General features: G+C 38.7%; 1 protein-coding gene across 1 annotated transcript; it reads left to right on the top strand.

The window, feature by feature from the left end:
* Positions 1–1178: 1178 nt before the first annotated feature.
* Positions 1179–4180, top strand: LOC138904461 (uncharacterized). The gene is made up of 6 exons (XM_070192958.1): positions 1179–1294; positions 1658–2004; positions 2567–2729; positions 2993–3106; positions 3512–3629; positions 4124–4180. The coding sequence occupies exons 1-6, from the start codon at positions 1179–1181 to the stop codon at positions 4178–4180; spliced, it is 915 nt and encodes a 304-aa protein (XP_070049059.1).
* The last annotated feature ends 12377 nt before the right edge of the window (positions 4181–16557 follow it).

Below are 16557 nucleotides of genomic sequence, written 5' to 3' on the forward strand. Positions count from 1 at the left end.
ATAAATTGTGCGTGATAATACTCGGAGCCTAACTTTTATTTGATATTAATTTATGGCTTGAGCAGTCACTATTATTGAAAGGACAGGAATTTATTTGAAGTTATTGTTAGTAAAGGGAATTATTATTCACTGCTTGTTACTGTGTGGTATTAATTGCGTATATAATCCATATTTATTTATGATTTTCGCATTTTATTTATAGCGCATAGTAAGTGTCGATGTCGACCCCTCGTTACTACTCTTTCGAGGTTAGACTTGATACTTACTGGGTACATGTTGTTTATGTATTCACGCTACACTTCTGCACTGACGATGCAGGATCTGAGGCAGGTGCATCTGGTGGACATACCGGAGCACACCCCCGTTACCTAGAGGCCTAGTGGTGAGCTGCATCCTGAGTCGTTCTTCAGCACCTAGAGCCTTTATTTTGTACTTATTTTCTGTCTATGTTATTTCAGACACTAGTTAGAGTTTTGTATATTCTACTAGTGCTCATATACTTGTGACACCAGATCTTGGCACACACTCTAGTAGACTTTACGGTTTTGGGGTAGTTATATATTTATGCTTGCTTTCAGTTGTCTTCATTTTTAACCATTTGAATCTCTATCTCTCAAAATTCTAAACAAATGGGATTTAATTACTTGGAAATTGGTTAAAAGAAGAAATCACGTAGTAACTTCACCGTAGGCTTGCCTAGCAGCAATGTTAGGCGCTATCATGACGTATAGGAGAAATTGGGTCGTGACAATATGGTATCAGAGCATTAGGTTCACGTAGGTCTCACAAGTTATGAGCAAGCCTAATAGAGTCTTGCGGATCGGTGCGGAGACGTTCGTACTCATCTTCGAGAGGCTATAGGGTGTTAGGAAACTACTCTTTCTTCATCTCCTATCGTGTAATTGATGTAGTACTAAATATTATTTTCTCTCATTCTCTCACAGATGGTGAGAACGTGCACATCGGATGTACCAAACCATGGAGGAGCTGCTCCTCCTGTCGCTAGAGGCCGAGGGAGGGCTCCAGTTTGTGGTAGAGGATGAGGGCGTCCTAGAGTTGCTCCAGTTACACCACCAGTGGATCCAGTAGAGGATCCCATTGTTGAGGAACAGGGTGAGGTGCCTGCACTAGGACCAGCTCCAGTGGATTTTATGTACGCATCGGGATTCCAGGAGGTCATGGGCCGTATGCTATGGTTCATGGATTCTATGACTCAAGCTGGTTTATTTCCAGCAGACCCTGCCACATCTCAGGCGGGAGGGAGAGCACAGACCCCTACAGCTGAGGCTCCAGGGTACGCATCTGCCGTATATCAGACCCCAGGCGCACTGCCCATGGGCGAAGCTTAGCCAGTTGCAGCAGCCATACCCGAGCCCATACCAGCTGCGGCCGGCGATCCGCATAGGCTATTGGAGAGATGGACCCGGCTACAACCTCCTTTCTTTGGAGGTGAGCGACACGAGGACCCCCAGGACTTTATTGACCAGTGTAGGGACAGACTGCACAACATGAAGATATTGGAATCTCACAGGGTGGATTTTACTACTTTCCAGCTGGAGGGCAGGGCCCGTAGATAGTGGCAGTCTTATCTTCGTGGCAGACCAGGAGGTTCTCCTCCTATGACTTGAGACCAGTTCACACGCCTCTTTTTGGACAGATATATTCCGCCCTCTCAGAGGGAAGAGTTGCGACTTCAGTTTGAGCAGCTCCAGCAGAGCCATATGTCAGTGATCGGCTATGAGGCGAGATTCTCTGAGTTATCTCGTCATGAACTTATGATACTTCCGACCGATGCAGAGAGAGTGCGGAGGTTTGTTGCAGGATTGCACTCTACCAGCCAGGCCATTATGGCCGGGGAGGTTGAGATGGGGACTTCTTACGAGCTAGTTGTAGAGATAGCTCGGAGGATCGAGGGCGCACGTCAGCGTGATCGGGAGCAGGCTACGAAGGATAAGCGGTTCCGGTATTCTGGAGAGTTCAGTGGAGCCCCGATTGGTGGCAGGGGTCAGTTCGTGAGGGGTTGGTCTAGCAAGACTACATATCCAGCACCGCCACCTCCTCGGGGTGCTCCAGTGCGACCTTATTTCAGTGTCATGCCATAGAGTTCTTACCGTCCGCCAGCTATTCAGGGATCCTCAGTGGGTGTTCAGGCCATCAGGGTCAGCCTTCCGGTCAGCAGTCCGCCATTCTGAGAGGTTGTTGTGAATGTGGGGATCCTGGCCACATAAAGAGGTTTTGTTCCAAACTTCGGGGCAAGGCAGTGCAACAGGGACACCGGCCTATGATTACAACACCAGCCGCCCCACCAGCCGTCCAGCCGCCTAGAGGCAGAGGGCAGGTGGGTAGGGGCCGTCCTAGAGGTGGAGGCCACACAGGAGGAGGCCAGTCAGGTGGCGCTCCATCTAGATTCTATGCTTTTCCGGCCAGACCATATGCAGTGGCCTCAGATGCCGTGATCACATGTATTATTTCTGTTTGCGGTAGGGATGCTTCGGTACTATTTGATCCAGGGTCTAACTATTCATATGTTTTATCTTTGTTTGCTCATTTCCTGGGTGTTTCTTAGGAGTCCTTGGTACTCCTGTTTATGTGTCCACTCCAGTGGGCGATTTTGTTATTGTGGATCGGATCTACCAGTCCTGCATTATTACTTTTTGTGATTATGAGACCAGAGCGGATCTTCTATTGCTTGATATGACCGACTTTGAGGTCATCCTGGGCATGGATTGGTTATCTCCATATCACGCCATCCTTGATTTCTATGCCAAGACTGTTACCTTGCCGATGCTAGAGTTGCCTAGATTAAAGTGGAAGGGTTCGTCTGTCAGTACACCTAGTCGGGTTATCTCTTTTCTGAAGGCTCGACACATGGTTGAGAAGGGGTGCTTGGCTTATCTAGCCTATGTTCGGGATACTACCACAGAGTCTCTGGTGATTGATTTTGTGCCCGTGGTTCGGGAGTTCTCCGATGTGTTTTCTTCTGATCTTCCAGGCATGCCATCAGATCAGATCATGCCACCCAGCCTAAATCTATTTCGCCGTACCTCATGGCTCCGAGAGAGATGAAGGAGTTGAAGGAGAAGATTGAGGAGTTGCTAGCAAAAAGGTTCGTCAGACCGAGTGTATCGCCCTGGGGTGCACCAGTGTTATTTGTTAAAAATAAAGATGGGACTATGCGGATGTGCATTGATTACCTCCAGTTGAACAAGGTTACGATTAAGAACAAGTACCCGTTGCCGTGTATTGATGATTTGTTCAACCAGCTACAGGGTGCTAGGGTGTTCTCTAAGACCGACTTGAGATCTGGGTACCATCAGTTGAAGATTCGGGATTTCGATGTCCCGAAAATGGCTTTTCAGACTAGATATGGCAATTATGAGTTTTTAGTGATGTCTTTTGGTTTGACTAATGCCCCGGAAGCATTTATGGATTTGATGAATAGGGTGTTCAGGCCGTATATTGATTCATTTGTCATTGTCTTCATTGATGACATTTTGATCTTCTCGCGTAGCATGGAGGAGCACGAGCAGCATCTAAGAATGGTACTCCAGAACTTGCGGGAACATAAGCTATATGCTAAGTTCTCCAAGTGTGAGTTCTGGCTAGATTTTGTGGAATTCTTGGGACATGTTGTATCGGGCGAAGGTATTAAGGTTGATCCCAAGAAGATCGAGGTAGTTCAGAATTGGCCTCGTCCTACCACATCGACTGAGATCAGGAGCTTCCTGGTGTTAGCAGGTTATTATTATCGGTTTGTTGAGGGTTTCTCGTCTATTGTAGCACCTTTGACTAGATTGACCCAGAAGGGTGCTATGTTCCGATGGTCCAACAATTATGAGGCAAGCTTTTAGAAGCTCAAGACCGCCTTGACCTTAGCACCAGTATTAGTGTTGCCTTCCGATTAACGGATGTATATTATGTATTGCGACACTTCACACGTTGTCTTGGGTTGTGTATTGATGCAGGTGGGGCGAGTTATTGCATATTCTTCACATCAGCTGAAGACCCACGAGAAGAATTACCCTGCACACGATTTGGAGTTGGCCGCGATTGTTCATGCTATTAAGATCTGGAGGCATTATCTTTATGATGTGTCCTGTGAGGTTTACACTGATCATCGCAGCCTGCAACATTTGTTCAAGCAGAGGGATCTCAATTTGAGGCAGCACAGTTGGCTTAAGTTACTGAATGATTATGATATCACCATCCTTTATCACCCGAGCAAGGCGAATGTAGTTGCAGATGCCTTGATAAGAAAGGCGGAGAGAATGAGTAGTTTGGCATTCATTTCAGCGGAGGAGAGGCCACTAGATTTGGACATTCAGTCCTTGTCTAACAGACTTGTGAGGTTGGGTATTTCAGAGCCCAGCCGAGTTCTTGCATGCGTCGTCGCCCAGTCTTCACTATTCGAGCAGATCAAGGCTTGCCAGTTTGATGATCTGCACTTCTTGGTTCTCAGAGAGACGGTACTACATGGTGGTGCCAAGGAGGTTACTATCGGTGAGGATGATGTTCTGCGACTTCATGGTCGCCTATGTGTTCCTAATGTTGATGGTTTGAGGGAGAAGATCTTAGATAAAGCACACAGTTCTCGGTATTCTATTTATCCAGGTGCTTCGAAGATGTATCGCGACCTGAGCCAGCATTATTGGTGGCGTCGGATGAAGAAGGACATAGTTGAGTATGTTACAAGGTGTCTAAATTGCCAGCAGGTCAAGTATGAACATCAGAGGCCAGGTGGCCTACTTCAGCGAATGACTATACCTGAGTGGAAATGGAAGCGCATTACTATGGAATTTGTAATTGGGTTGCCGCGGACCTTGCGGAAGTTTGATGCAGTTTGGGTCATTGTCGACAGGTTGACCAAGTCGGCACACTTCATTCCGGTTATGACCACATATACTTCAGAGAGGTTGGCCTAGATTTATATTAAGGAGATAGTTCGGTTGCATGGTGTGTCTATTTCTATCATATCAGATAGAGGCCCTCAGTTTACTTCATATTTATAGAGAGCAGTACAGGGTGAGTTTGGGACTCAGGTAGAGCTCAACACAGCTTTTCATTCGCAGACCGACGGGCAGTCGGAGTGGACAGTTCAAATCTTGAGGACATGCTCATAAAATGTGTGATTGACTTTGGAGGGCAGTGGGATCGGTTCTTGCCTTTGGTCGAGTTTTCTTACAATAACAGTTATAAGTCCAGCATCAAGATGGCTCCATTTGAGGCATTATATGGTCGACGATGTCGTTCACCCATATGATGGTTTGAGCCCGGCGAGGCTAAGTTATATGGTAATGATTTGGTGAAGGATGCCTTGGAAAAGGTAAAGTTGATTCAGGAGTGACCGCACAGCACAGTCCAGATAGAAGAGTTACGCGGATTAGAAGGCACATGATTTATCATTTATGGTGGGCGATAAAGTTCTCTTGAAGGTCTCACCGATGAAGGGGATCATGAGGTTCGGGAAGAAGGGCAAGTTGAGCCCAAGGTTTATAGGCCCCTTTGAGGTGTTGAGGCGAGTTGGGGAGGTTGCTTATGAGCTTGCCTTGCCCCCAGTCTATTGGGAGTTCATCCGATTTTCCACGTGTCTATGCTCCGGAGGTATCATGCTGACAGGTCGCATGTGTTAGACTTCAGCATGGTTCAGTTAGATAAGAGCCTGGGTTATGAGGAGGAGCCAGTTGCCATTATTGATAGGCAGGTTCGCAAGTTGAGGTCCAAGAAGATTTCTGTGGTAAAAGTTCAGTGGAGAAGCCAACCAGTTGAAAAGTCAACTTGGGAGGCCGAGAAGGACATGCAGAGTAGATATCCACACTTATTCGGCACTTCAGATATGATTATAGACCCGTTAGAGGACGAACGTTTATTTAAGAGGTGGAGAATGTAACGACCTAACCAATCGTTTTTCTTTCTAGAACCACGTTCCTCTAAATAAGACTCCCCGTATGCGCTTTTACTATTTTATGACTTGCAGGGATGGTTAGTTCGGGATTTGGAAGGGTTCGGGTTAAAATCGGAACACTTGGTTCCTTAGTTTGTCCTTAGAAAGGCTAAGTTTGACTTCGGTCAACGTTTTGGGTAAATGACCTTGGAATCAAGATTCGACGGTTCCAATAAGTTTGTATAATGAATTTGGACTTGAGCGTATGTTCAAATCGGGGTTTTGGACGACCCGGGAGCGTTTCGGCGCTTGATAGTGAAAGTTGACTATTTGAAGGTTTTAAAATTCTTTAAATTTGGTTTGGAGTAGGTTTTTTTGTTATTGAGGTCCGTTCGGAGTTCCGAGCTCGGGAATAGTTCCGTATGATGATTTAAGACTTGCACGCAAAATTTGGTGTCATTCCGAGTAGTTTAAGTATGTTTCGGCGCGCTCGGAGTAAGTTGGAAGAACTTGAAGTTCATAAGTTGATCCTATTGGTTTTGGGTTGCGATTCTTAGTTTTAATGTTGTTTTCCGCATTCCGAGGGTACGAGCGAGTCCGTTTTATGATTTCAAACTCGTTGGTATATTTGGATGGGGCCTCGGTGGCCCCGGATGCCATTCGGATGATGCGCAGATTGAGTTAGGACTCAAAAAGGGCTGCTGGTGCACCAGTTCTGGTGTGCCCGCACCTGCAAGCTTTTGGCCGCAGGTGCAAGCCCGTAGATGCATTCTTTAGGCCGCAGAAGCAGCTTTGGAGCCTTGGCTAGTGGTACGCAGAAGCAAAGGGTTGAGCGCAGAAGCGGGTCGCTTCTGCGATGAGGAGTCGCAGAACCGAGACTGCAAAAGCGGAAACCTGTCCACAGATGCGGCCTACGCTGGTCCTGTGGCATTCCGCAGAAGCGGACCTTGTGCCGCAAAAGCAGTACTGCAAATGCAGCCCAGTGACCGCAGATACGGATATTCTGCTGGGCAGAACCCTCATTTAATGTCGGGACTCAACCATTTTGGGTTCTTTTATTTCATTCTTTGGGAGAGTTTTGGAGCTCTTAGAGAGGGGTTTTCACTAATCACTTTAAGGTAAGTAATTTCCTTACAATGTGAGTTAAATACATAGATTATGGGTAGATTTAACATGAAAAATTTATGAAATCATGGGTTTAGATGAAAAATATAGGTTTTGATAAAAATGAGATTTAACCACGAAAATAGTTATGGAATTGAGTAAAAATTATATATTTGAGTTCATGAGGTTATGGGTAACAACTTTCTTCAAAAATTTTCGAAATCCGGGCACGTGGACCTGGGATAAATTTTAGGAATTCTTCAATTGGGATTAGGTAATCACTTTAATAGGTAGAATATGAACTTTTGAGCACGTATTAATTATTTTATATAATATTTGACTAGTTTCGAGTCGTTTGGCACCGAGTTGAGGGTTTAGAGCACAGTTGTGGACCGAAAAGTAAGCTTTGAGACGAGGTAAGTCTCTTGCCTAACCTTGTAAGTGGGAACTCTCCCCCTTAGGTGTATTTTTGCTGTGAATTTTATGTGTGGGGAGCTACGTACGCACTAGGTGACGAGAGTCCGTGCATAGCTGTATTCTATGTGATGTACGGGTAGACTTAGGTTTACACCATACCTTATTTGCACTGTTATGTTGGTTATGCACATTAACTGCTTTGAAATGAGCTGAGATTAAAGATTTAAATATTTATAGTCTCTAGTTTAGATTTCTTATGTTTGGAAAGAATTTAAGGATTTTATGAGAACTCTAACAATTTTAAGTTTACTCGCGTCGCAAGTATTTCCGCGAGCGAGGTAAACTTTCCTCTTCTCTCATGGGAGTGGGCCGTTTACCTCGGCAGGTTAATAGATGCATCTATGGTTTGTGGCGTTCGACCCTCGGTAGTACACAGTATATTTCTGGATCGAGTCGTACGATCTCGGCATAAATCGTGCGTGATAATACTCGAAACTTAACTTTTATTTGATATTAATTTATGGCTTGAGCGGTCACTATTATTTAAAGGACAGGAATTTATTTGAAGTTATTATTAGTAAAGAGAATTATTATTCACTGCTTTGTGGTGTTAGTTGCTTACATAATCCATGCTTATTTATGATTTTTCGCATTTTATTTATAGCCCATAGTAAGTGTCGATGTCGACCCCTCGTCACTACTTCTTCGAGGTTAGACTTGATACTTACTGGGTACATGTTGTTTATGTACTCACGCTACACTTCTGCACTGACCGTGCAGGATCTGAGGCAGGTGCATCTGGTGGACATACCGGCACACACTCCCGTTACCCGGAGGCCTAGTGGTGAGCTGCATCCTGAGTCGTTCTGCAGCACCTAGAGCCTTTCTTTTGTACTTATTTTCTGTCTATGTTATTTCAGACAGTAGTTAGAGTTTTGTATATTCTACTAGCGCTCATACACTTGTGACACCAGATCTTAGCACACACTCTAGTAGACTTTACAGTTTTGGGGTAGTTACATATTTATGCTTGCATTCAGTTATCTTCATTTTTAACCATTTGAATCTCTATCTCTCAAAAGTCTAAACAAATGGGATTTAATTACTTGGAAATTGGTTAAAAGAAGAAATCACGTAGTAACTTCATCGTAGGCTTGCCTAGCGGCGACGTTAGGCGCCATCACGACCAATAGAAAAAATTAGGTCGTGACACTTGTCTTCCCCACAAAGGCACGTCTGCCAATAAGTTTCTCAACCACTCGCCTTCTCGCCCTGCCAACTCAAAAGCAATGCATCCAGACTCCATAGTAGATCGTGCTATACAAGTCTGTTTTGAAAACTTCTATAAAATAACACTGGCACCCAAAGTAAATATATAGCCACTAGTGGAGCTAACTTCATCATTGTCAGTAACCCAATTTGCATAACAAAATCTTTCTAAAATAGCAGGAAATTTATTAAAATGCAAACATCAATCCACTGTACCTCTCAAATACCTTAGCAAAAATGCAAACACCAATCCATAGTACCTCTCAAATACCTTGGCAAACGATGAAGAGTATTCCAGTATTCACTACTGGGATTGTGAGTATATCTACTCAATCTACTAACAGCATAAGCAATATCAGGTCGTGTATAATTCTTGAGAAATATTACACTACCAATTATCTTAGCATATTCAGTTTGAAAAATACTAGATTCTTTATTCTTTCTCAAGTGTATGCTAGGATCGTAAGGAGTTCTCACATAAGCTACATCAAATCAATTAAACCTTTTCAATGTTTTCTCAATATAATGAGACTGAGACAACAAAAAACCATTAGAAGTTCTTTTAATTTTAATCCCTAAAATCACATTTGCTTCTCCATGATCTTTCATTTCAAATTTAGAAGACAAAAATTTTTTAGTCTCATTAACAACATTCACATTAGGGCCAAAGATTAACATGTCATCCACATACATAAATATAATCACACAATCTGATCCTATCGTCTTGGAATTAACACAAGTATCAGATGCATTAACAACAAAATCATTATCCACTAATGTGCTATTAAACTTTTCATACCATTGCTTAGGTACCTGCTTTAAACCATACAGAGACTTGCTCAATTTGCATACTTTATTCTCCTGTACTTGGATTACAAATCTCTCAGGTTGAGACATATAGATCTCTTCCTCTAAATCACCATTTAGGAAAGTCATTTTAACATCCATTTGATTTATCACTAAATTATGAATAGCGGCTAAAGCAACAAGAATTCTAATAGTCGCTATCTTAGTCACAGGAGAATAAGTGTCAAAGTAATCAATGCCTTTCTTTTGGTTAAAACCCCTAATAAGAAGTCTAGCCTTATATTTCTCAATTGTACCATCAGGTCTCAATTTCTTCTTAAATATCCACTTACTACTTATGGGTTTACAACCTTTAGGCAAATCAGACAAGTCCCAAGTGTGATTAGAAACTATAAAGTCTAATTCATTTTTAATGGCCTCTTTCCAAAAAGTAGCATCTATTGACCTCATTGCTTCATTATAAGTCTTAGGGTTTTCTTCTATTAAATAGATTGACACTAATTTATCACTCAAAACATCAAAATCAATATTTTCAGTCACGAAAGTACTGATAAAGTCAAGACCAAAGCTAGCTTCAATTCTACGTCTCTTACTCCTTCTAAGTTCATTTTCATGCTCATTAGCAGTAATACTAGAATTAACAGACATAGATGTAGAAGCATTATTAGGCACATCACTAGGCAAATTATATTTCCAATGGAAAAACATGCTCAAAAATTCTGCATTTCTAGATTCACAAATAGAACCATCATTCAAAGACACAAATCTATACACAACACTATTTTGAGCATAACCAATAAAAATAACATCAAAAGTCTTGGGTTCAACAGTTACTTGTTTAAAATCAGATAGACCAACCTTAGCCAAACATCCCCATACTTTTAGAATTTTCAAGTTAGAGGTAAACCCTTTCCATAACTCATACGGGTTTTTATCTAACTTCTTATGAGGAACTTTATTAAGAACATAGCATGCAGATAAAACAACTTCCCTCAACATATTATCAGATAAACCCAAACTCAAAAGCATAGAATTTATTATTTCCTTAAGGGTTCTATTTTTCAGTTCGGCTACACCATTTTGTTGGGTAGTATAGGGGGCACTAACCTCATGTATAATACCATTTTTCTCACAAACGGCTTCTAAAGTATTAGTACTGTATTCATCACCCCTGTCAGATCGTAGTCTCTTGATTTTTCTATCTAATTGATTTTCTACAAAGGTAACCCTTCCCAACAAAGACTTCTCCACGAGAAATAACAACTTTATCAGATTCAAAAACAAGTTTAAGACCTGCTTTGTTGAGAATCGCACCAGAAACTAAGTTTCTACGGGGGGGAGGGGTTACATACAGAGTGTGTTACAAAAATTAAAGCATGATAGTTATAAAGAAATAAATGGGACGTTACAAATTCAATTCAAAGAGAATGAATTTGGAATAGGCCTCACGTATATCTCGCGCACAGGAGGGGAGGGGGAATTGACTCGTTTTGTCTTCAGGACTAATTTCTCATGTGCACGAGAACACTCTCTTTTACTAGCTCTTTACAAGCCCAACAAAGAGTAATTCAATATAAAGAGAAGAAAGAAACTTTCCACAATAAATGAGGGACGCTTTATCTTTCACAAAAGACAAAGAAGTAAAGAAGTAAAAGGAACTACAAAAAAATCTTTGACTTTGCATTACCAAATATAAATACCAACATACTCAAGTTACTATTTTCCATAAGGCTCTAGTAATTGCTTTTTCAGACTTTCGAGGGGTTGTTTGGTTCGAAACAAAAATATTCTGGAATTAATCCCATATGGGATAATTAATATCAAAATTTTGGTATAAAACTTACAACAACAACAACATACACAGTGAAATCTCATAAGTGGGGTATGTGGAAGGTAGTATATACGCAGCCTTACCCTTACCTTTGTGAAGGTAGAGAGATTATTTCCAATGGACCCTCGACTCAAGAAAAGTATAATCCCAACAATCATTAAAAGGACAAACAAAGCAACATTTTGGTATAAAATTTATAACATTTTGACTAATACCAATAATTAAACACAAAATAAATATAAACTCAAATTTATACTAATCTCGGTAACCAAACGACTGCTAAGTGATTTTGCGCTACTCCTATGTTATAGGAGCAGTTCATATCGATTAGTCGAATTTTCACTGGACCCTAAATAACCCAATGTGGACTCCAGTACTCCACAACCAGTGCTGTGCATGTCTTTGGTCCATGTGGGTAAACTTTGCATCATCCTTAAATCCCAAATAGATTTTAAGAGGTTCTAACAAAAAAAAATTCAAAAAGTTTATATTAATGAAGACAACTCAAATCTTCTGATCAAGGTTAATGAAGATTATACATTATTATTTTTATTTTTCAAAAAAATTTAGGTTGTACACAAATACAACAGGCCCTTCCGAAATTCAAGTGAATTCCTCACGAACATAATGACAAGGAATTTTGTAGGTTGAGGAACAAAATGATATCTTCATAAATTTTAACATTGTTATGCAAGAAACTTAATGACAAGGCGGTTTTTGTAATGATTTTCAAAACTATAGGAACGTATAATATAATTTAGAACAAGGGAGTCAACGAAATCAAGACTACATTTAGTCAATTCCTATGGTAAAAATGAGTTTACTTATGTTTTAGCCAAAACAGGACCAATTTTTCTGAATAATCTGGATTTTCTCATTGTTAAAGACGCAGCTAACTTGCTCCCGTTTAAACGATTAACATTTCGTTAGCTTGGTTTATGGTGCCCAACTATGTCTTATAAAAAGGACCTAGCGGTCGCTGCAAATATAATTCGATTTTATAGTCCAGAGTTGAATCTCACAAAGAATTAAGATTTAGCTGTAACGGTTCACTATCACTAAGAAAACAAATTCAAACAATTTTTAAGTTATAAGGATTGTGAAAAAAACAGTAAAATATTATCAACTAAAGATCTAGACCAATTGCTTGTTTGGATGGTTGTTACCCATCGTTTTATAATGTATTGTATTGTATTGTATTATATTGTATTGTATCGTTTTATAAATATAATATTTGGATAGATTATATTGTTGTTGTTAAATAATATTTTGCTGTTTGGTTTGATTGTATCGTACTGTACTGTAACTGATAAGTTTATTAAAATACCTTCAATTGTTTAAATATTAAATTTATCAAGAATTACGCATAAATATAATTTAAGAAAATCCCTTTCTACTAATTTATCACCAAATATGTCTTGTAAATAAATTGAGCAACTAAATTATGGAGTTAAAATAAAAACTAAAAAAAGGTAAAGGATAAAATAGAATTATGGAGTAATAGGTTAGGGTATAATTGGAAAGAAAAATAGGAAACAATCCCACCACACCAAATCGGTTGTTTCAAAAAATGGGACTTTTCATTGTTGCGGAACAATGGATTTAACAATCCAATACAACCAATTTTAATGAAACAATCAAAACAAATATTATTTTGGGATAACAATAAAATACGATACAAATGAGTAACAACCATCCAAACAAAATGTAAGGGTTGTAGACAAAATTAAGGAGGCCTTGATTTATGATTTTCCCAATTGCCGGAATCTTTCTTGCTATAATAGCTATAATTTCGCCTTTACTTTCTACGGATTGTGAGCATTCAACTTACAATAATTCTCTATCGAACAATCTCGATAATTTATTAGACATATTCTATCGAACTACTCTAGCTGACAATTTCTCGCAGCTCACTACGATCATGCCAAAGCTTCGTTATCTCTAATTCGGCTTTTAAACCTGCAGTACTGATCTCTCACATACCAAGGCAACGGCGTTGTTCAAGACCTATCTAAATACATACTCTCACTCGAGAAATATATAATAAATAGGTACCATTAATTGAAAGCTCTTCAATTAACTAAAATAAGCATGTAGTTGAATAAATAGAGAAATCTAAAGGCTCAGTTATAACCTCTGTTTTAAAAGGCGTTTCTGGGGCGAGCCCCGGGGCGAGGCGTACCAAAAACGCGTCGGGGCGATGGTGTGGGGCGAAAGTCTCAAGAGGCGTATGCCCCGCAATTTGGGGCGTACGCCCGAGAGTTCGGGGCGCGTTTTTTAGTAAGGAGTAAGCCCTAGAGAATTTTTCAAATTAAAACAAAATTTGTTGAATTAGTCCTTCATATAATACTCAAAATTTCAAAAGTCAGTTTGGTAATTACTCAAAAGGTTTAAAAAGGAACTCAAAAGTATTAAATTTAAAAGTAAAGACTTTTTTTATTGATTTAAGCTCTAATTCATAGTTTTTTCAATTTTTTATCTTGTCCGCTAGTCTGCTAATATCTCCCAAAAGCAACGAATATTTAATTTTTTTTACAAATACAAAGAGAACTATATTTTTCTTCATAACAGCAAATTCAAAGTTCAAATTGCAGGTTAATCATCCTTTTTGTTCTTGCATATAGAAAACTTTATTCTTTTAGATTCAAATTACTTGTGCTTGTAAGTAACGTATAATAGATTGTTTGATTAGTTTTTTGTGAGGATGGAGCACACATATATATAGTTTTCTTCAATATTTATGCAATTTTACTTGTTTATAAATATTAACTGTCATTATATTATTTTTTAAAATATTAAAAATTAAATACCTATGGGACTTACGCCCCGCGCCTCGGGGCTTACGCCCACGCTTTTTAAAACACTGGTTATAACAAAACATATCAAGAGTTCCTATAAAAAGTTCCATCAAAATCTTAGAAAGAAATTTAGCTACTCATAGTCATGCTAACAATAACATTAACAATTGAAAGCATTAATCTATAAACTAAGAAAGAGTGGAAGAAAAACTCTTGATCCGGTGCGTGCAATTCTTCTGGCCGTCTTTTCCTCCTCAAAAGTTATAACCTCTAAAATCTAGGTTACATAGGTATTTATATACTATGCTACAATTAGGGCCGAAATAACTATGTCTTAAGCTGTCTAGGCGTCCAAAAAGTCTCGGAATAGGGCTTGGCGCGTTGTGCCCAATCAACCTTGCCCTGGAGCTCGCCTAGCGCCGTCCGGGGCTCGGTTCTTGGTGCCTTAAACCTCGCAAGGCATCACGTAAGGCGCCGACTTTTGGTTGCCTAGCACCCTCTGGAGTCTGGAGCACCATTCTTTCCTTGCCTAGTACTGGGGAACCATTTTCACCGAGCCTTGCTCCGTGTAAGGCACCAATTTCACTACGTGCTCTACATCATTATTTTGGTGCCAATTTTTGCAATTTATTTCATGTCTAATACACATAAAATAACTCAATTAAGCTCAAACGTTGCACAAATTATTATTATTTTATATAGAATATAGCTAGGGTAAATAAAAGTATGAAAGTATAATAATTTAGACATCAGTTACAACAGACTATATCTCATATAGAGAAGTTGAATAAAGACTTTAGCTTCCCACCTTATTTTCAATGTATTTAAGTTTTATTTATTGAAGTTATATAAATATTTATTTATAAATATATATTTATATATATGTATATATATTGAATTTGAATAACCTGATTTAATACAGACACCTATATATTAATCACTACTACATATTCTCAATTCATTTTTGGTAATTTTTATCATATAAGACCACAAAATAAAAAAAAAATCCTCTTTACTATTTTAAACTTCACGCCTAGTTACATAAAACAAAATAGATGGAATAATTCAGCTAACTAACCAAGTTGACGGGTCTAGAATGATCTCGTCCTTTAGGACAAGGCCATTGAGTAGGGAAACCGATGTAATGGTGACTAAAATCTTTGGTCCGCCTTAATTATGAATTGCAGAATTTATTAACTATATTCCCCTTACTGAAATTGGCCAAACAAATGTAACCTTTTCAAGTCCTTCTCTTTGAAGTCTAATTCAGTGAGATTGCTTCAAACTTGTCGCAAATCTATATTATATTAAAAGCACGAAAATTCTTAGAAAAATGTTGTTTGCGTTTTTTATCCTTAAAATTTGATTTTTAACTAGACAAGATAGTCATTTTATTATTTTCCTAAAGTTTAGGAGTTTGAAGTCAACTAAAATTATGGTCATTAAGTCATTCCTTATTTGATCAATGTAGAAACTCTTAATATTTAATAACTTAAAATAAGGTTTACTAATATAAATCCTTTATTTATTTGAATAATTGTGTGATGTAAAATATGTTAAAAGTGAAACCTTGAAGCTGGCTTTTTAGAATACGTGATGTTAAGTATGTTAAAAATTAGTGTATTATATGTGAAACTCAAGGCATAAAAGACTTCTCAGTTCAACTAAAATTAAGCATGTTATAAGTTATTTATGCTTCTTTTACATGATTAGTTTCTTATTATGTAGTGAAATAAAAATTTTATCATTACTTTGATAAGTTTAAAGTTATCATCAATCTTTTGTTAGATGTTTTTATTAAATGTGGCTCATAAATTACTTTTTTCGCCTTTTTAGTTCTTTAATCCATTGGCTGCTAATTGTAGTTCTTTATATCATCTAATTTGTGGTATAATGGTTTGACATTAGCTATTGGGGTATTATAACTTTTAGCTCAGGTTAGAAACTATTTACATCTGGTAGCCGAAAAAGTATATAAAACTTGTATAATTTTATATATAACATAAAAAATGTATATATATACAAATAATATATAAATTTTATATATTTTTTCGGCTATTATTTTTATAGCGGTTACACAGTGTCATTTTTCCTTAGTTATTTTGTAGGCTCTAAATTGTCAATTATTCATTTTATTTTCTAGGAGTTGTAGGACCAACCTTTACTCCCAAATTTCAAACAAACACAATTATGATTATTTTCATGTTATTGACAAATCTTTGAATAATTATGATAAAAGTATGTCATAGAAGATATTTAATTAAATTTAATGTTGATAGGCTTTTCAACTTAAAAAATGAAGACTTAACCTATATAGCCGGTCATCCAACCGCTTAACTAAACATAGCCAGCGAATGTATAATATATGTCTACCAGGTAGGAAAAGTAAATAGTGAGTAAATAGTGAATCCGTCCGGCTATTTATATAAAAAATCCTTTTGAAAATAGAT

Source organism: Nicotiana tomentosiformis, chromosome 2 (assembly GCF_000390325.3).
Source record: "Nicotiana tomentosiformis chromosome 2, ASM39032v3, whole genome shotgun sequence".
Classification (NCBI taxonomy): Eukaryota; Viridiplantae; Streptophyta; class Magnoliopsida; order Solanales; family Solanaceae; genus Nicotiana; species Nicotiana tomentosiformis.

Bases quoted from the DNA above. Each gene is read 5' to 3' on its own strand.
- LOC138904461 (XM_070192958.1), top strand. From the start codon at position 1,179: ATGGGCCGTATGCTATGGTTCATGGATTCTATGACTCAAGCTGGTTTA. The intron at 2,730-2,992 runs GTTATCTCCATA...CTGATCTTCCAG, and splicing joins GTCATCCTGGGCATGGATTG to GCATGCCATCAGATCAGATC. The intron at 3,630-4,123 runs GTTGTATCGGGC...TGATCATCGCAG, and splicing joins TTGTGGAATTCTTGGGACAT to CCTGCAACATTTGTTCAAGC.